The sequence below is a fragment of the Cherax quadricarinatus genome, chromosome 25, assembly GCF_038502225.1.
Source record: "Cherax quadricarinatus isolate ZL_2023a chromosome 25, ASM3850222v1, whole genome shotgun sequence".
Taxonomy (NCBI): Eukaryota; Metazoa; Arthropoda; class Malacostraca; order Decapoda; family Parastacidae; genus Cherax; species Cherax quadricarinatus.
Genome location: NC_091316.1, coordinates 3401586 through 3425453, shown reverse-complemented (window position 1 = coordinate 3425453; position 23868 = coordinate 3401586). Strand labels below are relative to the sequence as shown.

At 38.0% G+C, this 23868-nt stretch overlaps 2 protein-coding genes across 2 annotated transcripts in view; one reads left to right on the top strand and one right to left on the bottom strand.

Moving 5' to 3' along the window:
* Window positions 1-23868, top strand: part of Cad87A (cadherin 87A) — a 134775-nt gene that overhangs the window by 91477 nt on the left and 19430 nt on the right. The window contains exons 11-25 of the mRNA XM_070088566.1: window positions 61-299; window positions 1695-1806; window positions 2238-2393; window positions 2770-2934; window positions 4024-4147; window positions 4434-4625; window positions 5325-5422; window positions 7959-8120; window positions 9607-9729; window positions 11982-12153; window positions 17724-17896; window positions 19294-19447; window positions 19647-19801; window positions 20382-20568; window positions 21167-21277. Of these exons, the coding sequence (XP_069944667.1) occupies window positions 61-299; window positions 1695-1806; window positions 2238-2393; window positions 2770-2934; window positions 4024-4147; window positions 4434-4625; window positions 5325-5422; window positions 7959-8120; window positions 9607-9729; window positions 11982-12153; window positions 17724-17896; window positions 19294-19447; window positions 19647-19801; window positions 20382-20568; window positions 21167-21277 (2323 nt within the window). The remainder of the gene's footprint in view (window positions 1-60; window positions 300-1694; window positions 1807-2237; window positions 2394-2769; window positions 2935-4023; window positions 4148-4433; window positions 4626-5324; window positions 5423-7958; window positions 8121-9606; window positions 9730-11981; window positions 12154-17723; window positions 17897-19293; window positions 19448-19646; window positions 19802-20381; window positions 20569-21166; window positions 21278-23868) is intronic.
* Window positions 20419-23868, bottom strand: part of LOC128690033 (protein O-linked-mannose beta-1,2-N-acetylglucosaminyltransferase 1-like) — a 96127-nt gene continuing 92677 nt past the window's right edge. The window contains exon 14 of the mRNA XM_070088567.1: window positions 20419-20550. Coding sequence (XP_069944668.1) covers window positions 20532-20550 — 19 coding nt within the window. The 3' untranslated portion in view covers window positions 20419-20531. The remainder of the gene's footprint in view (window positions 20551-23868) is intronic.

Sequence of the window (23868 nt, the reverse complement as noted above, 5' to 3'; positions counted from 1 at the left end):
CAAATATACAAGGTTTGCCTATGATTGTTGAAAAACTAATTCTTTGTTTCTTTACTGCAGGTGATTGCAGAGGAGACCTTAACAAATCCTCGGCTGTCATCCACAGCTACAGTTGTTGTCTCTGTCACTGATACTAATGACAATTCACCACAGTTTGACCAGGAGGCTTACACAGCAGTTGTCTCAGAAACTGCCAACCCTGGCACTGTTGTTACTACCATCGTTGCCTCTGACCGGGATACCGGGCAGTTTGGCACTGATGGAATAAAATATTCACTCTTTGGTAATGGTGCTGAAAAGTAAGTGGTGGCACTAATCATGCCTTTCTTTAATGCTCCACCATAGAATAAAACAGGCAATGACAGAACTGACAGAGATCTGCTTTTTCAGTATTGTAAGAGTTTTGTCTTAAAATTGACTAAATTTCTGTTAGTACATAAATATTAATGGTATGTAACACCAATATGATGATGAATTAGACACATGCCACTTCTTGGTACCCTGTTTTGTAGAAGTTTTGCCAATCAAGACAACAGTACTGAACTACTACTATTAAGTTGGGGACTGATTACCTCATCTTCTGTCTTTGTTTTATAATTCTGCTAGTTTGAGGGACTGATTACCTCCTCTTCTACAGTCTTCTGTTTATGTCCCTGTATTGTATTGATAAAGCCACTGGTTGGCAAAATTACTATAAAATAAAGATGCCCCGATTTTGCATATTTGTTAAATTTATATTATTTTTTTTATCAACATTTACTGATCTCTGCAATAGTACAAACCTAATCATTAGCTGTACTATATATCCCAGCATCTGAATCTCAGTTACTTCTCTCATTATGGTACTAAGAAACAGATCACTAGATTTTTTTTTCAATAAACTAGCCATATCCCACCAAGGCAGGGCAACCTAAAACAAAAAATGAAAGTTTTTTGTTTTAGAAAACCCAGATGGTTGTGTAAATGAATATGCATGTACATGCATGTTTAGTATGACCTAAGTGTAAGTAGAAGTAGCAAGATAGACGTGTTATCCCACGTGTTTATGAGACGGAGAAAAGTCACCAGTAATCCTACCATCATGTAAAACAATTACAAGTTTCTGTTTCACAGTCACTTGGCAGGACAGTAGTACACCTCCCTGGGTGGTTGCTATCTACCAGCCTTCTACCTGTATCACTAGAATTATACATTAAAACAGATGTATTATTCAAGTTAAAGATCTCTCTCTTAATTACACCATTGTTTCTCTTAGGTTTTGAAAAAAATAATTTTTTTTTGAGATGTGGTATAGTTTTGATTACTATGCATCTATTTAAGGCTTCCGTACAGCAGCAGTTTTAACTTGTCCTTTGTGATTTTTCCATTAAACATTCTGCTACTCAGAAGGATGATATGATCTTCACACCTGTCTTTAACTAAACTAAACACTGTTGATATTAGGTTAATAAATAAAATTTTGATTTCTGTGTAGGAGTAATTCATTGTTATTATTTCTCTAATTAATAGACAATTCAGTCAAATCTCAGCTTGTAGTAAAAGAGTGAACAGTTTTCATTCCTAATATCAAAATTCTTATTGATCTTCACTTTGTCAGACTTTTTTGGGTTATCCTAGGTAATTTACAATATGTATGATAATTGTACTTGTGTGTACCTGTGCCTAAATAAACTTGCGTACTTTTCCCATTAAAGGTTTGATGTTGATGCCACGTCTGGAGTGATGACAGTGGCTTTCTGTGACACTCCCGGCCACCGCAACTGTCTTGATTACGAGGAACGTCCAACCTATTTTCTCTCGTTTCAGGCATGTCTCTTTTTCCCTCATTCATACATGTTTTGCCATTTTTTTTTTCAAGCAAATGCTCTTTTTTATACTAAACTTTTCTCTTCCACTGCAGAAGAAAATTCTTATATTGGAGGATGCCTGTTCTAGTGTTAATGAAATAACTAGTGATTTTGTTTGATTGTTCTTGTGTGGTGGGTTTAAAAATTATATCACTTTTGTAGTACTATGACCAGAAAAATTCCTCACCTGTGGTATGGCTTATTTCATATCACTGTTTCTATTCTTATCATGCTGTTTAATGCCAGACCTATACTGAGTTTTTGTAACTCACCCAGTATAATTCTTTTTAGAGTTTAGCAAAATCAGTTTTAAGACCCATTAAGCTACAGATTATGTACATGTGTCTGTCTGTTACTTGCCACATATATAATTCCAGCTTTATTTCCCAGGCCACAGATGCAGGTGGTACAGGCCACACAACAGTGGTGCCAGTACGCGTAACACTTGCTGACAGTAATGACAACCCTCCAAAGTTCTCTCGTCAGCAGTACCGTGCTGTTATTGACGAGGGAGCACCCGATTTTGACCCACCGTTGTTTGTCACGGTGAGTATTTTTTATGGCCTAAAACTATACACTGTATTGCATCTAGATAATGAAGATTTTTGTATCATATCAGCCATTTCTCAGCAGCAATTCTGATATAAAAGTGTGAAAATCTATGAATTTTAGCTAAAAAATGAGGTTTCTCTTAAAAGCGTTCAGAATGTTCTACATCGACAAATTATGCAGTAAAACACCATTTTAGCACATTTTTCTGAGTTTTTTAATTAGTGTTTTGTCTTGCTTCGGTAACTTTCCCAAGTAAAAATTGCTGATAAATTCAAGTATAACAGATGTGACTCTCTTTGTGATTCTGTCTTTGCTTTAAGGGTTATTTTGATCCTTCCACTATTATTGCAACTTCATTATCATTCTTCAGGCTGAAGATCCGGATGCCACTTCTCGCGTTGTTTACAGCATCGTGGGTGGTGACCCTACAGGACTATTCACTATTAACCCAGACTCTGGTAGAATTCGTGTTGCTAGTGAATCTGGACTGGATATATCCAACCTGAAGACTGACTACATTATTCTCACTGTAGAGGTAAGATAATCCTCATATTGTTTTCTTTAGATAGCCTTACACTCTTGCAATGTACGTATATAGTTTTCTCGTTCATTGTCTGCATTTCACTACTTGTGGCAGTATCTTGTTTAGTGCTTCTTCATGAATTACTTTTTTTTTTTTTCCAATGAACCAACCATATCCCACCAAGGCAGGGTGACTTTAAAAGAAAAATGAAAGTTTTTCTTTTCACATTTAGTAATTTATATAGGAGAAGGGATTACCATACTACACATGCATGTACACACATCTATATTTACACACCTGACGACACTGGAGGACAGGAGAGAAGGGGGACATGATAACGACATATAAAATACCGAGAGGAATTGACAAGGTGGACAAAGACAGGATGTTCCAGAGATGGGACACAGCAACAAAGGGACATAATTGGAAGTTGAAGACACAGATGAATCACAGGGATGTTAGGAAGTATTTCTTCAGTCACAGAGTAGTCAGGAAGTGGAATAGTGTGGGAAGCGATGTAATGGAGGCAGGATCCATACATAGCTTTAAGCAGAGGTATGATAAAGCTCATGGTTCAGGGAGAGTGACCCAGTAGTGACCAGTGAAGAGGAGGGGCCAGGAGCTATGACTCAACCCCTGCAACCATAACTAGGTGAGTACACCCAATTTTCTTAACAGTTCTTGTTCATTTCTTCTTATTTCCATGGGAAAGTGGAAAAGAATTCTTCCGTAAGCCATGCGAGTTGTAAGAGGCAAATACAGTGCCGAGAGCAAGGGGCTAGTAACCCCTTCTCCTGTATAAATTACTAAATTTAAAAAGAAAAAACTTTCATTTTTCTTTTTACGTTGCTCTGCCTCGATGGGATACAGCAGATTTGTTGGAAAAAATGGGGGTTACAAGCTCCCAGCATTTTAGTCACCTCTTATGACACGCATGGCTTACAGAGGAAGAATATAAAACTGTTGTTGTCCTAAAATATGACACTTTATTGAGGGTCTTATACGATGTTTGTTGTAGCAATCTCTCATTGTCTTGGTTTTTATCATAACTGATATCAGTTCCTATGATCCTGCTGTGAGTATTCTTCACTTCTTTCTCAGGCCAATGATGGTGAGGGCTCTCACACTGCCAACATAAAAGTGTCAGTCCGGGATGCCAACAACAATGTTCCAGTCTTCAGCAAGAACCCGTACCTGGCTGCTGTTCAGGAAAATGCTCCTGAAGGTATGTCATGGGCAGCTTTGTCTAAGGAATCATTATTTATATGTTATAAGAATTCATCTGTTTGCATGTGAAAGCCAGCTCTTCAAATGAATTGCAGTGTTATATGTTCATATATAGAAGAGTATCTCTTGTTTAGTGGTCATCTGCTCTGTGTTAAATTTCTAACCTAGCAATTGTTTAATATTTACAACTGTCAAATACTGATTTTTGCTGTACTATAAATAGCTCAATTAGAGTAGACATCAATGGGTTACTCATACAATAATGCTAATTCTGGTCTTTCCAGGGAGTGTGGTAGAGCAGGTTTCCGCCAGTGATGCAGACACAGGAGCCAATGCTGCCATCGTATACCGCATCCATCGTGGAGGATATGACGATTTTGCTATTGATGGTACTACAGGCATCATCACAGTTGCCCGAAAGCTTGATTATGACCGGCGAAAGAGCTACGATATTGAAATCGTAGCCACAGACAGAGGTTAGCAAAAATAATCTCTTAAATTACAACATCACTAGATACAGTGGGGAAGCTGTCATGTGCAAAAGTTTATCATTGTTCTAAAATGATTAAAATAATTGCATTTGAAATGTAATTTATCATAATTAAGGGATGAAAACATTAAAAACCTATAAATATGTCATTCTTATATTATATACATTTCTTTCTGACCCCCACTTCTTAAAAATATTTTAAATTTATGTGAAACTAACATTTATAATCACTTTGTTGAGTCATATTCTGAATTCATATTCAGATTCTTTGTTTCAGATCATTGCATATACAAAATTTACTATAAATAGAAAGTCCATAAGATGCACAGCATTCCTGGCAGTCTTTAATTAATGTTTTTGTGAAGGGATTCAGGGAATCTGGTAAGCTGGACTTGAGTCATAGGAAGGCAATGCCTGCATTCCGAAGGAGAGGTGGGAATGTTGCACACTTCTGGAAAGACGTCGATTGATAATATTTACAAATGTGTTTTTTCTTTGGTCATCTTGTCTTGGCAGGAGATGGCCATTGAATTAACAAAAAATATAGGATGTGGAGTCATTGTTGTAATAAAAAATAATTTTCTATACAGTACATACTGAGAATATTTTAAATTTAAATACCTGGTAGTTGCAATGCCATTAGTCAAAAATAATACATCAGCTTTCCTTTCTCTTCTTAAACTAGGCATTCCACAACAGACTTCTACCAGTACTCTCACTGTCAGCATCATCAACAACAATGACAAGAGTCCTTACTTCACCCCAACTACCCAGCGTACACAGGTCAGTAAAAACATCTTATCACAACTTTATTTTTTAACTTACCACTTGATGGTAGTGATAAGTCTTTCATTGGAAGTGTGAGGGGGCCCAAGACTGTTCAGCTGCCTCCCAGCATACACAAGGGGAATTACCATTAGACCCCTGGCTGTTTTCAAGAAGGCATTGGAAAGGCACCTAAAGTCAATACCTGACCAGCTGAGCTGTGTTTTATACATCGGTTTGCATGTGGCCAACAGTAACAGCCTGGCTGATCAGGCCCTGATCCACCGTGAGGCCTGGTCACAGGCTAGGTCGTGTGTGCATTGACCTTCAAAACCCTCTCCAGGTATACTCCAGGTGTTTAATAATTTGACTGTGCTGTTTATTTTTGAATTTCCTGTGGAAATTATATTAACTTCAATATCAAATTGGGGAGGAGGAGTATGGAAGAAGTGAATGTTTTCAGATACTTAGGAGTTGACTTAAGAAATCGCAATGACACGATTGCAAATAAACCATACCCCCGGCCGGGATTGAACCCGCGGTCATAGTCTCAAAACTCCAGCCCGTCGCGCTAGCCACTAGACCAGCTAGCCACAATAAGATTCATCCAACTAGGTATATTTCTACACCATAGGAAAGTTAGCACAGGCACCTCTGTGACCACAAATGCAAGTTTTTACAGACGAATCTCCAGCTAGCGTGGCCGTGACGAACTCTAGCTCAAGTCCCTTCACTGCCGTCAACATGACTTAAGAAATCGTAATGACACGATTGCAAATAAACCATACCCCCGGCCGGGATTGAACCCGCGGTCATAGAGTCTCAAAACTCCAGCCCGTCGCGCTAGCCACTAGACCAGCTAGCCACAATAAGATTCATCCAACTAGGTATATTTCTACACCATAGGAAAGTTAGCACGATTTCTTAAGTCATGTTGACGGCAGTGAAGGGACTTGAGCTAGAGTTCGTCACGGCCACGCTAGCTGGAGATTCGTCTGTAAAAACTTGCATTTGTGGTCACAGAGGTGCCTGTGCTAACTTTCCTATGGTGTAGAAATATACCTAGTTGGATGAATCTTATTGTGGCTAGCTGGTCTAGTGGCTAGCGCGACGGGCTGGAGTTTTGAGACTCTATGACCGCGGGTTCAATCCCGGCCGGGGGTATGGTTTATTTGCAATCGTGTCATTACGATTTCTTAAGTCATGTTGACGGCAGTGAAGGGACTTGAGCTAGAGTTCGTCACGGCCACGCTAGCTGGAGATTCGTCTGTAAAAACTTGCATTTGTGGTCACAGAGGTGCCTGTGCTAACTTTCCTATGGTGTAGAAATATACCTAGTTGGATGAATCTTATTGTGGCTAGCTGGTCTAGTGGCTAGCGCGACGGGCTGGAGTTTTGAGACTCTATGACCGCGGGTTCAATCCCGGCCGGGGGTATGGTTTACTTAGGAGTTGATGTGTCGGCAGATGGATTTATGAAGGATGAGGTTAATCATAGAATTGATGAGGGAAAAAAGGTGAGTGGTGCGTTGAGGTATATGTGGAGTCAAAAAACGTTATCTATGGAGGCAAAGAAGGGAATGTATGAAAGTATAGTAGTACCAACACTCTTATATGGATGTGAAGCTTGGGTGGTAAATGCAGCAGCGAGGAGACGGTTGGAGGCAGTGGAGATGTCCTGTCTAAGGGCAATGTGTGGTGTAAATATTATGCAGAAAATTCGGAGTGTGGAAATTAGGAGAAGGTGTGGAGTTAATAAAAGCATTAGTCAGAGGGCAGAAGAGGGGTTGTTGAGGTGGTTTGGTCATTTAGAGAGAATGGATCAAAGTAGAATGACATGGAAAGCATATAAATCTATAGGGGAAGGAAAGAGGGGTAGGGGTCGTCCTCGAAAGGGTTGGAAAGAGGGGGTAAAGGAGGTTTTGTGGGTGAGGGGCTTGGACTTCCAGCAAGCGTGCATGAGCGTGTTAGATAGGAGTGAATGGAGACGAATGATACTTGGGACCTGACGATCTGTTGGAGTGTGAGCAGGGTAATATTTAGTGAAGGGATTCAGGGAAACCGGTTATTTTCATATAGTCGGACTTGAGTCCTGGAAATGGGAAGTACAATGCCTGCACTTTAAAGGAGGGGTTTGGGATATTGGCAGTTTGGAGGGATATGTTGTGTATCTCTATACGTATATGCTTCTAAGCTGTTGTATTCTGAGCACCTCTGCAAAAGCAGTGATAATGTGTGAGTGTGGTGAAAGTGTTGAATGATGATGAAAGTATTTTCTTTTCGGGGATTTTCTTTCTTTTTTTTTGGGTCACCCTGCCTCGGTGGGAGACGACCGACTTGTTGAAAAAAAAAAAAATAAATAAATATTAGTTTTGGATATACCTGGAGGGTATAAATTTATACATAATTTGTTTTTACATGCATGAGAAATTGAAATTTATTGTTACTCAGATGCTTTTCAGATTTAGTTTTCAGGGTGATTTTTTTTATATTAACTTTTAATCATGATAATTTATAAATAACACTGTTAACCTTTTCTGCTTGTTTCTTATTAGGTGTCAGAGGATTTGCAAGAAGGCACAACATTCTACAAGCTGACAGCACAGGACCCTGATGTGGAGGGAGAGGGAGCTCTTGTCTTTGGGGTCAACTTACCAGTGTCTGCAGTTGATAGTGAGGGACGTCCTGTGGAAGGACCTCAAAGGGATGCCCTAGCAGTGAGTTAACTTCCTGATCTCTCTTCCTTTCGCTAAAATTATCTGTATTTCTATCTGAATTTTTTTTTTTTTTGCTATATCAGCCATCTCCCACCAAGGTAGGGCATACCAGGAGGGTGTTCCAGGGGTCAATGCCCCCATGGCCCAGTCCATGACCAGGACTTGTGAATCAAAGAAGGCAACATATTCACCATCATTCATTCAGTAGCTATTGTACTAGAAGTGTGTGAATGTCACAGCTCAAGCTCAAATATCCCTGGTAACTGCAACAGCCCCACCTATCTTTCAGAGAGGAGGCCATGTATAACAGGATCTGGATTATTGATATGTATATACAGTATACTGTGTACCATGCTAAATAATTTGTGAAATCAAATATAATTTTTTTATGAAATTATTTAGGTCATTGGGATAATACAATATGTAGTGAATCTGTATAATACTTAAAGCCTATGAATTTCTTAAATAGAAAATGCACTTGCAGCAAGTTTTTAATGAATATTTATTTCATAATGGCTTTCAAGATTTCTTGGGAAAATACTAATAGGCATTTTTTTTTACTTCTCACATAAGTGATTATGTGTGAATGATGGTGAAAGTGTTTTTTTTCTTTTTTGGGTCACCCTGCCTTGGTGGGAGATGGCTGACCTATTGAAAAAAATTAAAAATATTATTATAATAAATGGAATCATTAAAAAGCTCTGAAGTTTTTATGTAATACAGTATTTAATTATAAAAAGAATTTTTTTTTTAATTAACTGCTTCTTCTTTATGGTATAATTTACCATCATATAAAAATTTGGTAAATAATTATTTTCATATAGTCAGACTTGAGTCCTGGAAATGGGAAGTACAATGCCTGCACTTTAAAGGAGGGGTTTGGGATATTGGCAGTTTGGAGGGATATGTTGTGTATCTGTATACATATATGCTTCTAAACTGTTGTATTCTGAGCACCTCTGCAAAAACAGTGATAATGTGTGAGTGTGGTGAAAGTGCTGAATGATGATGAAAGTATTTTCTTTTTGGGGATTTTCTTTCTTTTTTGGGTCACCGTGCCTCGGTGGGAGACCGCCGACTTGTTGAAAAAAAAAAAAATTATTTTTCAGTGAATGCACATATAAGTGCATTTTTACCTAAATGTTTCATATCTGTGTAAATTATTATATACTTATGTAGAACACAATCATGAATTCTTACAAAAAATAGTGAATATTTTACATTACAGAACAGTGCTATTATTTTTACCTGTTCACCACTACTTTATTTTTTCTCTAAAGTTCCTCCCAGCCCCACCCTCCTCTTGTATATATATATATACATGTATATACCTAGTCAGACCGAAACATTATCATAAGTTTCATTCTCCTATGTTAAGGTTATTTGTGTATTGCAAATTCCTGTTTTGTTTATACAAAAATTGCATGATGCCCTTAAAAAAGAAAACTAATTTATACAGTTAACATTATAATCACGTATGACACAGGATGTGTTTGTGGTTGACCCCGTCACCGGCAGTGTGACTGTAGCGAGGAAGCTCAACCGAGCTGTAGCCACAGAGGTGACTTTGGGTGTTACTGTCACTGATATGTCAGCAACACCACCGCAGGTTAGTGCAGCTTTGCATGTTACAGTAAGTTCTCGACTTACAAACACATTCGGGGCCTCAAGAATTGTGTGTAATATTCACAATACAGGAAGACTTCAACTTAAGAACACATTGGGGACCTTCTGTATTGTGTATAATAATGATATAATAATGATATACACAGTATAGGAGATTCTCAGTGTTTGTAAATCGAGGACTTATTGTACATGCAACGTCAGTTTGTCTTCAAATATACAGTGGACCCCCGGTTAACGATTTTAATCCGTGCAAGAGGGCTCATCGTTATGCGAAATAATCGTTATGCGAATGAATTTTCCCCATAAGAAATAATGGAAATCAAATTAATCCGTGCAAGACGCCCAAAAGTATGAAAAAAATTTTTTTTTACCACATGAAATGTTAATTTTAATACACACAAACTGAAAAAGGCATGCACAATTAAATGACACTTACTTTTATTGAAGATCTGGTGATGATTGATGGGATGGGAGGAGGGGAGAGCATTATCTTCTTACTGTTTAGAAGGGGAATCCCCTTCCATTACGACTTGAGGTAGCAAGTCCTTTTCCGGGGTTACTTCCCTTCTTCTTTTAATGCCACTAGGACCAGCTTGAGAGTCACTGGACCTCTGTCGCACAACAAATCTGTCCATAGAGCTCTGTACCTCCCGTTCCTTTACGATTTGTCTAAAATGGGCCACAACATTGTCATTGAAATAGTCAACAGCACGGCTTGCAACAGCTGTGTCAGGGTGATTTTCATCTATAAAGGTTTGCAGTTCAACCCACTGTGCACACATTTCCTTAATCTTTGAAGTAGGCACAATGGATTCCACAACTGGCATAGGCTTCTCAGGGTTAGCCCCAAACCCTTCAAAATCTTTCTTAATTTCCATACTAATTCTCACCCTTTTTACCACAGGGTTGGCACTAGAAGCTTTCTTGGGGCCCATGGTCACTTATTTTCCAGAAACAGCACCGAAAATACTGTAATAATACGAAATATTCCGAGTGTATGCTTGGATGTTACCGCGGAGGCTGGCTGGTAAACAATGGGACGGAGCGGCACATGTGAGGCTGGCTGAGGGCACATTGGACGCGTCTCGGACGAAAATCGGTATGCGGGTTTTTAATCGGTATGCGCGGCAAAAATTTTGCGATAAAAGTAATCGTTATGCGGAAAAATCGCTATGCGATGCCATCGTTATGCGGGGGTCCACTGTATCAACCAAAGTCAGTACATAGTAACTGCAAATATCTGAAATGGTCAGGACCTAAGCCTCTTTGTAATTCTGAATTTTATGGAAAATTTGAATCAGAACAAAAAAATATTCAAACGACCAGTACTGAAAATAAATTTTTTTCCAAAAATGAAAATATAACACATTCAAATAATTAAATATTAAAAGTCAATGCATATGATAAATTAAGTTGTCATTAGTAGCCGACCAAAATTTAAAAAAAACAGTTGCCTTTCTTGATCAATTTTGAGCCCAATAAAATGATCTTTGGCCTAAATGAGCATATGCAAAAATAAAAATTTGAAAAAAAAAAAAAACCTGCTCAGAAAATACAGATAACAGCAGAAGAAACATTAATTAAATTCTTATAATGTCAAATTTTATGTATGATTGAGTCTTTGGTTCAATAAATTTATATAAATATAGTAGGTACGTTTAGGATCAACTTGCTTTTTGCAGTTTTCATAAGCAGCCTCTCCTCACTTAACGACGGGGTTCCGTTCTTAAGACCATGTCGGTAAACGAATTCATCACTAAGTGAGGAGCATACTATAATGCTGGTGGGTTTGTGTCAGCCATCTTTGATATTGTTTTAACGTCACCTTTGCACCATTTATAACATTTTTGGTATATTTTTAAATGTTTATACAGTAGTGTACTGTATATGGTAATAAACAGAACAGAGGAAATCAGCTCTAATATACATTACGGTGGTGCAGCAGCAGCTGTATTTATTTAGGCATGCATACTGGTCAGAGAGTCCGTCATAAGTCCAAGGCGGTGGTAAACAAGTACGTTGCTAAGTGAAGAGAGGCTGTATTGTTTTATAACATTTTGTATATTTTGGGGTAATTATAGACACTGTCATAGCTGAAATTATCATCAATTTATGTTTTATATTGTTTTTAATTTCCTAAACATAACAAAGTACGTATTATATTATGTTCCTGTCAGAGTCCTCATCCATTTCTCCTCAGCCAAAAAAAAAAATGACTGGGTATTCTTTCTGTAGGTGGGTCATGGCAACCTTGTCATAACCATTGTGGATGTTAATGACTTCCCGCCAGTCTTTGCTCCTCCATGGAGTACTGAGAGTCCAGTCATTCATGTGAAGGTTGCAGAGGAGCTGCCTCGAGGCTCCCTCTTGACAACCATCACCGCTTCTGATGTCGATTCCAACATAGGTAAAAATAATTGTCTGTAGGTAGTAGGTTGGTAGACAGCAACCACCCAGGGAAGTACTACCGTCCTGCCAGATGACTGTGAAACAAAAACCTGTAACTGTTTTGCATGATGGTAGGATTGCTGGTTTCTTTTTCTGTCTCATAAACACGCTAAGATAACAGGGATATCTTGCTACTCCTATTTACACTTTGGTCACACTTCACAGACACGCACATGCATATATATATATACATACATCTAGGTTTTTCTCCTTTTTCTAAATAGCTCTTGTTCTTTTTTATTTCTTCTATTGTCCATGGGGAAGTGGAAAAGAATCTTTCCTCCGTAAGCCATGCGTGTCGTATGAGGCGACTAAAATGCCGGGAGCAATGGGCTAGTAACCCCTTCTCCTGTATACAATTACTAAAAAAGAGAAGAAGAAAAACTTTATAAAACTGGGTTGCTTAAATGTGCGTGGATGTAGTGCGGATGACAAGAAACAGATGATTGCTGATGTTATGAATGAAAAGAAGTTGGATGTCCTGGCCCTAAGCGAAACAAAGCTGAAGGGGGTAGGAGAGTTTCAGTGGGGGGAAATAAATGGGATTAAATCTGGAGTATCTGAGAGAGTTAGAGCAAAGGAAGGGGTAGCAGTAATGTTAAATGATCAGTTATGGAAGGAGAAAAGAGAATATGAATGTGTAAATTCAAGAATTATGTGGATTAAAGTAAAGGTTGGATGCGAGAAGTGGGTCATAATAAGCGTGTATGCACCTGGAGAAGAGAGGAATGCAGAGGAGAGAGAGAGATTTTGGGAGATGTTAAGTGAATGTATAGGAGCCTTTGAACCAAGTGAGAGAGTAATTGTGGTAGGGGACTTGAATGCTAAAGTAGGAGAAACTTTTAGAGAGGGTGTGGTAGGTAAGTTTGGGGTGCCAGGTGTAAATGATAATGGGAGCCCTTTGATTGAACTTTGTATAGAAAGGGGTTTAGTTATAGGTAATACATATTTTAAGAAAAAGAGGATAAATAAGTATACACGATATGATGTAGGGCGAAATGACAGTAGTTTGTTGGATTATGTATTGGTAGATAAAAGACTGTTGAGTAGACTTCAGGATGTACATGTTTATAGAGGGGCCACAGATATATCAGATCACTTTCTAGTTGTAGCTACACTGAGAGTAAAAGGTAGATGGGATACAAGGAGAATAGAAACATCAGGGAAGAGAGAGGTGAAGGTTTATAAACTAAAAGAGGAGGCAGTTAGGGTAAGATATAAACAGCTATTGGAGGATAGATGGGCTAATGAGAGCATAGGCAATGGGGTCGAAGAGGTATGGGGTAGGTTTAAAAATGTAGTGTTAGAGTGTTCAGCAGAAGTTTGTGGTTACAGGAAAGTGGGTGCAGGAGGGAAGAGGAGCGATTGGTGGAATGATGATGTAAAGAGAGTAGTAAGGGAGAAAAAGTTAGCATATGAGAAGTTTTTACAAAGTAGAAGTGATGCAAGGAGGGAAGAGTATATGGAGAAAAAGAGAGAAGTTAAGAGAGTGGTGAAGCAATGTAAAAAGAGAGCAAATGAGAGAGTGGGTGAGATGTTATCAACAAATTTTGTTGAAAATAAGAAAAAGTTTTGGAGTGAGATTAACAAGTTAAGAAAGCCTAGAGAACAAATGGATTTGTCAGTTAAAAATAGGAGAGGAGAGTTATTAAATGGAGAGTTAGAGGTATTGGGAAGATGGAAGGAATATTTTGAGGAATTGTTAAATGTTGATGAAGATAGGGAAGCTGTGATTTCGTGTATAGGGCAAGGAGGAATAACATCTTGTAGGAGTGAGGAAGAGCCAGTTGTGAGTGTGGGGGAAGTTCGTGAGGCAGTAGGTAAAATGAAAGGGGGTAAGGCAGCCGGGATTGATGGGATAAAGATAGAAATGTTAAAAGCAGGTGGGGATATAGTTTTGGAGTGGTTGGTGCAATTATTTAATAAATGTATGGAAGAGGGTAAGGTACCTAGGGATTGGCAGAGAGCATGCATAGTTCCTTTGTATAAAGGCAAAGGGGATAAAAGAGAGTGCAAAAATTATAGGGGGATAAGTCTGTTGAGTGTACCTGGTAAAGTGTATGGTAGAGTTATAATTGAAAGAATTAAGAGTAAGACGGAGAATAGGATAGCAGATGAACAAGGAGGCTTTAGGAAAGGTAGGGGGTGTGTGGACCAGGTGTTTACAGTGAAACATATAAGTGAACAGTATTTAGATAAGGCTAAAGAGGTCTTTGTGGCATTTATGGATTTGGAAAAGGCGTATGACAGGGTGGATAGGGGGGAAATGTGGCAGATGTTGCAAGTGTATGGTGTAGGAGGTAGGTTACTGAAAGCAGTGAAGAGTTTTTACGAGGATAGTGAGGCTCAAGTTAGAGTATGTAGGAAAGAGGGAAATTTTTTCCCAGTAAAAGTAGGCCTTAGACAAGGATGTGTGATGTCACCGTGGTTGTTTAATATATTTATAGATGGGGTTGTAAGAGAAGTAATTGCGAGGGTCTTGGCAAGAGGCGTGGAGTTAAAAGATAAAGAATCACACACAAAGTGGGAGTTGTCACAGCTGCTCTTTGCTGATGACACTGTGCTCTTGGGAGATTCTGAAGAGAAGTTGCAGAGATTGGTGGATGAATTTGGTAGGGTGTGCAAAAGAAGAAAATTAAAGGTGAATACAGGAAAGAGTAAGGTTATGAGGATAACAAAAAGATTAGGTGATGAAAGATTGAATATCAGATTGGAGGGAGAGAGTATGGAGGAGGTGAACGTATTCAGATATTTGGGAGTGGACGTGTCAGCGGATGGGTCTATGAAAGATGAGGTGAATCATAGAATTGATGAGGGAAAAAGAGTGAGTGGTGCACTTAGGAGTCTGTGGAGACAAAGAACTTTGTCCTTGGAGGCAAAGAGGGGAATGTATGAGAGTATAGTTTTACCAACGCTCTTATATGGGTGTGAAGCGTGGGTGATGAATGTTGCAGCGAGGAGAAGGCTGGAGGCAGTGGAGATGTCATGTCTGAGGGCAATGTGTGGTGTGAATATAATGCAGAGAATTCGTAGTTTGGAAGTTAGGAGGAGGTGCGGGATTACCAAAACTGTTGTCCAGAGGGCTGAGGAAGGGTTGTTGAGGTGGTTCGGACATGTAGAGAGAATGGAGCGAAACAGAATGACTTCAAGAGTGTATCAGTCTGTAGTGGAAGGAAGGCGGGGTAGGGGTCGGCCTAGGAAGGGTTGGAGGGAGGGGGTAAAGGAGGTTTTGTGTGCGAGGGGCTTGGACTTCCAGCAGGCATGCGTGAGCGTGTTTGATAGGAGTGAATGGAGAAAATGGTTTTTAATACTTGACGTACTGTTGGAGTGTGAGCAAAGTAACATTTATGAAGGGATTCAGGGAAACCGGCAGGCCGGACTTGAGTCCTGGAGATGGGAAGTACAGTGCCTGCACTCTGAAGGAGGGGTGTTAATGTTGCAGTTTAAAAACTGTAGTGTAAAGCACCCTTCTGGCAAGACAGTGATGGAGTGAATGATGGTGAAAGTTTTTCTTTTTCGGGCCACCCTGCCTTGGTGGGAATCGGCCGGTGTGATAATAAAAAAAAAAAAATACCTAGTGGTAAGAATACTGGGGACCCTGTCACACACACTGCAATAATTTATGGACTTTTGTAACACATTGGCTACTTTCCAAATAAAAATCACTTAGTATGCATTGAATGTGTGCAGACCAGTTTGTCTCGAATCCATTCAAGTTATTCGTTGCTCTAATTTTAACCCTTTGAGGGTCGACAGGCCCTCTCCGAAACTCGTTCTCAGGGTCGGCCAAATTTAAAAAAAAAAAAAATTATTTTCTCTTATGAAAAGATAGAGAATCTTTTCCCGATCATAAGGACACCAAAAGTTTGAAATTTGATGGAAAACTTACGGAATTATGCTCTCGCAAAGTTAGCGGTCTCGGCGATGTTTACGCATCGGCGATTTTGCCCACTTTGAGCCCCATTTTCGGCGAATTCCAATGTACTAGTCGACAAAAAACATGAATATTTCGCTAGAACTCCATTTTTTCTATCGAATGGGTGCAAGAAACCACCCATTTATGAAATTCAACTATCCAGTACAGTGGTCAGAATTTAGCAATTTTGCCAATTTCACACAAATTTCAAAAGATGCCAATTTCCGAATAGGGTCCAGAATAAACAAGAAAGACATTCCTGGCACTAAAATAACATTTCCTCTGGTCATTAGTCATGTCTCAAGGCCCCTCTTATATTCTTTTGCTTTCCACTTTGAATTTTTATTCTCACAAAAAATATAAGATTTACTGTTATGCAGACTACTGCATTAGTGTAAAAAATGGTATAAATATTATTGGTGCACTTGTGAAAGAATATTAGACTCACCAGTTGATGTGTATTGCACGCCTGGCACGATTTGTTTACTTTTGAAATTTGGTAAAAATCGAACATTTCTGCTACTTTGAGCTCAATTTCAAGGTACCTTTCATTGTAAAACCGGTCAAAATCATCTCAATTTCTGTAATATGTCTTCCATTCTATAAAATGAGACCAAGAAAACTAGAATACAACAATAAATACCATACGAAAATACAGTGCAAAGTCGCTGTTTTATTCCAAAAAAATGGTCAAAGTTTTTTTTTTCTCATTATGCACTGTGTGCTGCAGGATTTTTTTTAGACTGTGCACACTGACCACATAGACCCATTCTTTCATATGAAGGCCTACCAGCTTTCTCCCACTAGATTTGAGGGTGCTAGAATTTAGGCGTACTAGTACGTCAAAAACCCTGGGTCGTAAACCGTACTAGTACGTCCGAAACCCTCAAAGGGTTAAAGAGATAGTTCCTGTTGTCTTCTGTAACTTTTTCTTTTGCAATAAAATTCCTACCTCTTTTTCTCCTCAATGCTTGGTCCAAAACTATTGACCCTCTCTGGTTTATTATATCCTTATGAGCTATAATATGATTTTCTTTTTTAACACGCTGGCCGTCTCCCACCAAGACAGGGTGACCCGAAAAAGAAACATTTTCATCATTATTCACACTATTACTGTCTGTATATTATTTCTTCTGTCTTCTGCATGTATGGGTGTTCTCACCCAACTTAAAGTTATAAAATTTTTTCTCCATGTTATGGAAACTAACTGAATCTTCAGAAGGTACAGTAACCTTGATTCCTGAAGTATAAATTATATGAACATGATGTATTTTGAAGTACAGTGTATGAAACATTCTGAAAGATACATATGTCATTGACATTTTCATTTTTAATAGTTGCACAGTTCTGAGATAGTACATTTTCATATGCTTTATAATAGTTCATTGCAAGAAACAGAAAGTGCCAGTATTACAGCTTACCAACTTGTATATTGTTATTGATGGTAACATTTGTGATAGCAGAGATGCCATTTATGTTTAAGGAATTTTCATAATAGTTATTTATATTTTTCTCCTTTGTACAGTAACTAAATAAGATTCATAACACATTAAATGTATTTCCAATAAGTGATCAGTGATTTCTTAAACCTTAACTGTGTGCACAATTAACAGGTGGTTACTCACTACAAGAGCCTTCGCAGCACTTTGCTCTGGACAATGCCACAGGTGTGGTGACGGTAAAGGACAGGCTGGACTACGAGACACAACCTGAGCTTCGCTTCATTGTGGTGGCCCATGACACGGGTGTCCCTACTCTCACTGCCTCGGCCACTGTCATTGTTCAGGTATTCTTTTTTTTTTTTTTTCTTGAGAGGCTAAGTGTTGAAGTGAATGAATATTTTTGAGTTTTAAACTTGGCAAAACATTTGTAAAATTAAATTATTAGTTGTAACAGTAAATGTGGCGAGTGCAGTCCTAAGCACTCGGTGAGTTGTGTTTGTGATGCTTAATTTTAGTTTTTATTTATTTTATGTGGGGAGCACTAAATCTGTATGGGTCATACAGTGCCTTGGGAAATAGGGGACACTCAGATTCGATCAAAGGAAAGGGGTTGTAGCTCCAATTCTTAAGATTAAGAGCCCCTGTAGGGTGTGATTTTTATGAGATTACTTCTGGCCACACTATATTCTGGCCCTAAAATCTGGAATACCCTACCTGAGAACTCTAGAACTGCAGACACATTCATCACCTTCAAAACTACCATTAGAAAACATCTTATCTCCCTGATACACCCCGTCAACTAACTACATGAATACCACCTGGTGGTTCACACTTACACTCACTCGCTCATTTGACCATAAACAGAAATATTAATCTCAGTCTTAAAATAATGAATCCTGTGATACTCCAATACTGAAACTATGTACTGTGCCAAAACAAAAGCATTCACATTGCTAAACTCACAAACTAGTATTTAGTGACTTAGCCATAATACCAACTTACCTCATAATTTGTAATATTTTTCTATTAAGAATAAAACTAAGTCTGCCCGAAATGCCTAGCCATGCTAAGCGTTCTAGTGGTACACTCTGTAATCACAATTTTACTACATGTAAACCAAACAATAACCAAATTTCTGTAAACTCAGCATTGTAATCCTTATAGAGAATAAACTTTGAATTGAATTGGTATTACTGGGATCTAGCCCCTTGGACCCCATCAAGCTTATTTTTGAAACTGTGTATGGAGTGTTACAGATTCTATGTTTTGTAGGAATCTGTAGCTTGGAGAGAGGTGTTGTAAATTATAAAATGAGGTAAAGGTTTCTCATCAGTTTAGAATGTCTGGTGTTGGCATTCTAAATTAGCAAAATAATGTGTAGAAGCACAGTTGGTGTTGAACAAGTTAAATAATGAAGTGTGTAAACATTATTGTAAAGTGTAGGTGCATGCTAAACTCTGGGAATGTTGTTATTGATAGCAGTCAAAAATTGTATGTACTAAGTGTAAGGGAAGTACTAAACATTAGTGGAAATTAAGTATTATTTGTTTGATAGTTTTATTTTGCACCCGTACCTATTCTGTGGGCATGAGATGCATGAGAGAGATATCAAGCTTGAGACAATGCTTAGCTCTATCTGTTTTTCACCTCTTGTGCTTCTAATGTCTTTTTATATGTTCTGTTATTTCTTCTCCAGTTGAGTTTGTGTACATATTCATGAAGGCTTTTACTTGTTACACAGCTGGAGAACATCAATGATGAGGAGCCAGTGTTCAGTTCTGCAGTGTATAAGGCACAAGTACCAGAGAATTCGCCACCAGGTACACTTGTCATCAATGTCACCGCCAGTGATGCTGACGAGGGACAGTTTGGAGCTGTCACCTATTCTCTTGCTGGTTAGTCTTATTCCCAACATTATTACCTGGTCACACTTCATTCTCAAAACACTTCTCTTTATATCCAGCATGTGTTAACTACTCGATGTTCAAACAGATAAATTTTATCAATCTTTGCACACCTTGTATAGGTGCATCACGTATTCGTAAAGCTTTCTTGCTGTTCATTCACCTTTCACTTGTTTTGTCTCATCTTCAGGTGATCACCATGAATACTTTGCCATTGATGGTGATGGGATTGTGACAGTGAGGAATGGTGCCATGTTGGACAGGGAAAGCTTGGACTCGGTTGTACTGCGGGTAGTAGCAACAGATGATGCTCCAGAGAACTACCGCCGACAGTCGTCTGTACCAGTGAGTGTAGAATCTAGATGGTCATTGTGGCAGTTGTCCTAACTGCTGATAAATTCAAGTAACTTTATATTGAGTAATAGTATTTAGAAAAAACTTTGCCTTTATTTGTTTCTTATACTGAAATATGCTTATTGTATTCCAGGTTACAAAACATTTAATTCAGGTTTAATTTATGCATGTAATATTCTTAGTGGCAGTGGCATTGTATAGGCTGGAAGCTGTTTCAGATTTTCAGGATTTGATTAGAGACTTGAAATAACAATGGGATATTGAGGTACTAATTAGTCCTAGCACAATTAAATTATCCCTAAGCCTGTTTTAATGGTCTGTGTTTATTTGTTACCAATTCATAAATTATGTTAGCCAAAATGTTTTCCGAAAGTGGACATGTTTTAACAAAACTGATCGTGTGTTCTGTTGAGATTCAAATTTATTTTATGAAGTTCATTTTGAATGCTTTTTGTTATTGCATAGGTTTTTTTTTTTAAGTAGATTACAAATTTTTAGCATTACACCATACATAGTAAGCGAATGTAATAAATTACTAAAAATAAAATTTACAATCTCATATTTTCTGTAGCTCCACATCACCATCACTGATGTAAACGACCATGGTCCTGCCTTCTCTCAAAGGACATACTCTGCCAGTGTTGTGGAGAACCTTCCTTTGGACCCACCGGCTCCCATTGTCCAGGTCACGGCTCATGATGAGGACCAGGGACTCAATTCTCTAGTCAGGTACTTCATCACTGAGGGCAATGAACAAGGTTAGTTATAAACTAAATTTAATGTTAAACATTGTGTTATGGTAAGTTTTGGGCCTGTTAAGAGGCTTTATGAACTTGTAATAGTTTTTTATTAAAAATTGTGGCTTGTAGTTTTAAACTGAAAATATAAGATTATTGTAATTTGAAAGTAAAATGTTAAATATTGCTATAGTAATGAAAAATGCTTTGGCAAATCAAATTAAATTTAATGAAGTATTTCACATAGGCAGTATACTTATTTACTATCCCATTGAGGGATTCTTAAGTTGAACAAAAAATATTGAGGCTCACAACAGACATTATAACAATGTGTGCATTTGTTCTATCATTGAAAACCCACTGAATAATTATTTCATTAGTTGTGTTCTGCTGTTAATGATCTTGCATTTTTTGAAAGGGAAACTCTTGTTGCCACCACTCACTTGCCATATTTCTCTAACATTTAGTTATCTGTGAATCAGTTGACCTTTTGTATTCCTAAACTTCTTCCTTACATCTTGGATATTTTCCAATATTTTGCCTCAGTAAATGTCTTAGACCTGTTGAAATTCATTGCAACATCATTATGACTGTGTGACAAGAAGCTCTTGGATTACAGAATCATTCTGGCTGGACCCTGAGACGGGTATCCTGTATCCAGCTCGAACTCTGCTGGCCACTCCCAGCAACTATAACCTCACCATATTGGCCAGAGATCTCAATGGCACAGGTACTCTCATAGTGTGAAAAGTTATACATATCTGTAAGCACAAAAGTGGTACAATGCTATTTATTAGCCCTTTCAGGGTTGGCAAGCCCTCTCTTAAACTTGTTCTCAGGGTCGGAAATTTTTTGAAAAAAAAAAAAAAAAATTTTCCTATGAAATGATAGAGAATCTTTTCCTGATCATAATGACACCAAAAGTATGAAATTTGATGGAAAACTTACGGAATTATGCTCTCGTGAAGTTAGCGGTCTCGACGATGTTTACACATCGGCAATTTCACCCACTTTGAGCCCTATTTTCAGCCAATTTCCATGTTCCAGTCAAAGAAATCATAACAATTTTGCTAGAAATTCATTTTTTCTATCGAATGAGTACAAGAAATCACCCATTTACTTATTTCAGCTGTCCAATAAAGTGGTCAGAAATTGGCATTTTGCCAATTTCACACAAATTTCAAAAGATGCCAATTTCCAAATAGGGTCCAAAATAAACAAGACAGACATTCCTGGCACTAAAATAACATTTCTTCTCTTCATTAGTAATGTCCCCAGGCCTCTCTTACATTTCTTTTGCTTTCCACTTTGAATTTTTATTCTCACAAAAAAATAGAAGATTTACTGTTATGCAGACTACTGCATTAGTGTAGAAATGGTATAAATATCAGCGCACTTGTGAAAGAATATTACTCACTAGTTGACGTGTATTGGACGCATGGCATGATTTGTTTACTTTTGAACTTTGGTAAAAATCGAACATTTCTGCTACTTTGAGCTCAATTTCAAGGTACTTTTCTTTGTGAAATCAATCAAAATCATCTCAATTTCTGTAATATATCTTCTGTTCTATAAAATGAGACCAGGAAAACTAGAATACAACCATAAATATCATACGAAAATACACTGCAGAGTCGCTGTTTTAAACCAAAAACACGGTCTAAGTTTTTTTTTCATTATGCACTGTGTGCTGCAGGATTTTTTTTATACTACACACACTGACCACATAGACCCATTCTTTCATATGTAGGCCTACCAGCTTTCTCTCGCTAGATTTGAAGGCGCTAGAATTTATGAGTACAGGTTTCCCTCAACATTCACGAGGGTTAGGGGATCAAGAGCCTCGCAAATGTTGAAAAATTGTGAATGTTTGGTGCCCCAATATATTGTAGGGAAATATAATACAATACTGCTTCCTTAACTTGTCGAACCATGAACAATCATAAAATACATGAAAACGTCGTAAATTGTACTAAATACATACGTTATGGCTTAATAACATATATGTTATTAAATACCACTGCCTCCACCACTGCGAGCCCCTACTACCCTCCCTCTGACCCCCCACAACTGGCAGCCAGCCCTCCCACCACTAAGTAAGTAAGTAAGTAAGTAAGTAAGTAAGTAAGTAAATTTATTCAGGTATACACAATACAGTTACATAGAATTATCATACATAGCAGCATATGTGTAGAGAACCTAGGATAACCCAAAAAAGTCAGACAGAGTGACTTATTTCCATTGGGGTCCTTTTACCTTATTATTATAATATAAAGGTTATAATATTTTCTTATTATTCTACAATGAAGATAACATCTTATTATCATACTAAAAAGACTATCTACTACCCGAGGGTCATTAAGACTATCTACAATACGAGGGTCATTACTAGGGATAAGGTAAAATTTACACGTATTTTAGCTAAAAAATAGAAAATCATTCCCCTCCCTTTCTGTTGCTTCATTCATCAGACACTTTTTGGCACTCTTCTTGAACTGGTTCAAGCTGTGTGGTGAGTGTTTTGTTTGTTCATTATTTGCTATTAAACTACAGTATAAATAATGTCAACCTATTTATGACTGCATATTGGAATGGCTATTCGGACAGGTATTGGAAGGTGACATCATGTGTTTACTCTTGAACACAGCAAAGAATCAAACATTTGTGCTACTGCTACTGCTAATAATAATAATAATAATAATAATAATAATAATAATAATAATAATAATAATATAATAATAAATACGATAGAATTGAAGAAGGAAATTGTACAAAAATACGAGGGTTGAAGCAGTGGTGGAGGAAGTGGTTGACGCATCCTCAGTGTGGCTTTGTTTATGCTGGAGTGAGTATTAGTCTCCGTGCTCTTCCAAACATTTCACAGTAATTCATTGTATTTGGTGCTTGTAGATTGAGTGGTAGAGGCAGTGGTAGAGGCAGTGGGTGAGGAAGTGGTATTTACTAACATATATGTTATAAATAATAATAGTACATGTTAATATTAATAACATTTATAATAATAATAATAATAATAATAATAAATGTTATTCATAATGTACTATTATTATTTATAACATATATGTTAGTAAATATCACTGCCTCTATCACTGCCTCTACCACTGCCTCTACCACTGCCTCACCCACTGCCTCAACTGTTGCCTCACCCACTGCCTCTACCACTGCCTCTACTGCTGCCTCAACCGCTGCTTCACCCACTGCCTCTATAACTGCCTCTACCACTGCCTCTACCACTGCCTCTACCACTGCCTCTATCACTGCCTCTACCACTGCCTCTACCACTCCAGTCACACTCAGTCTACA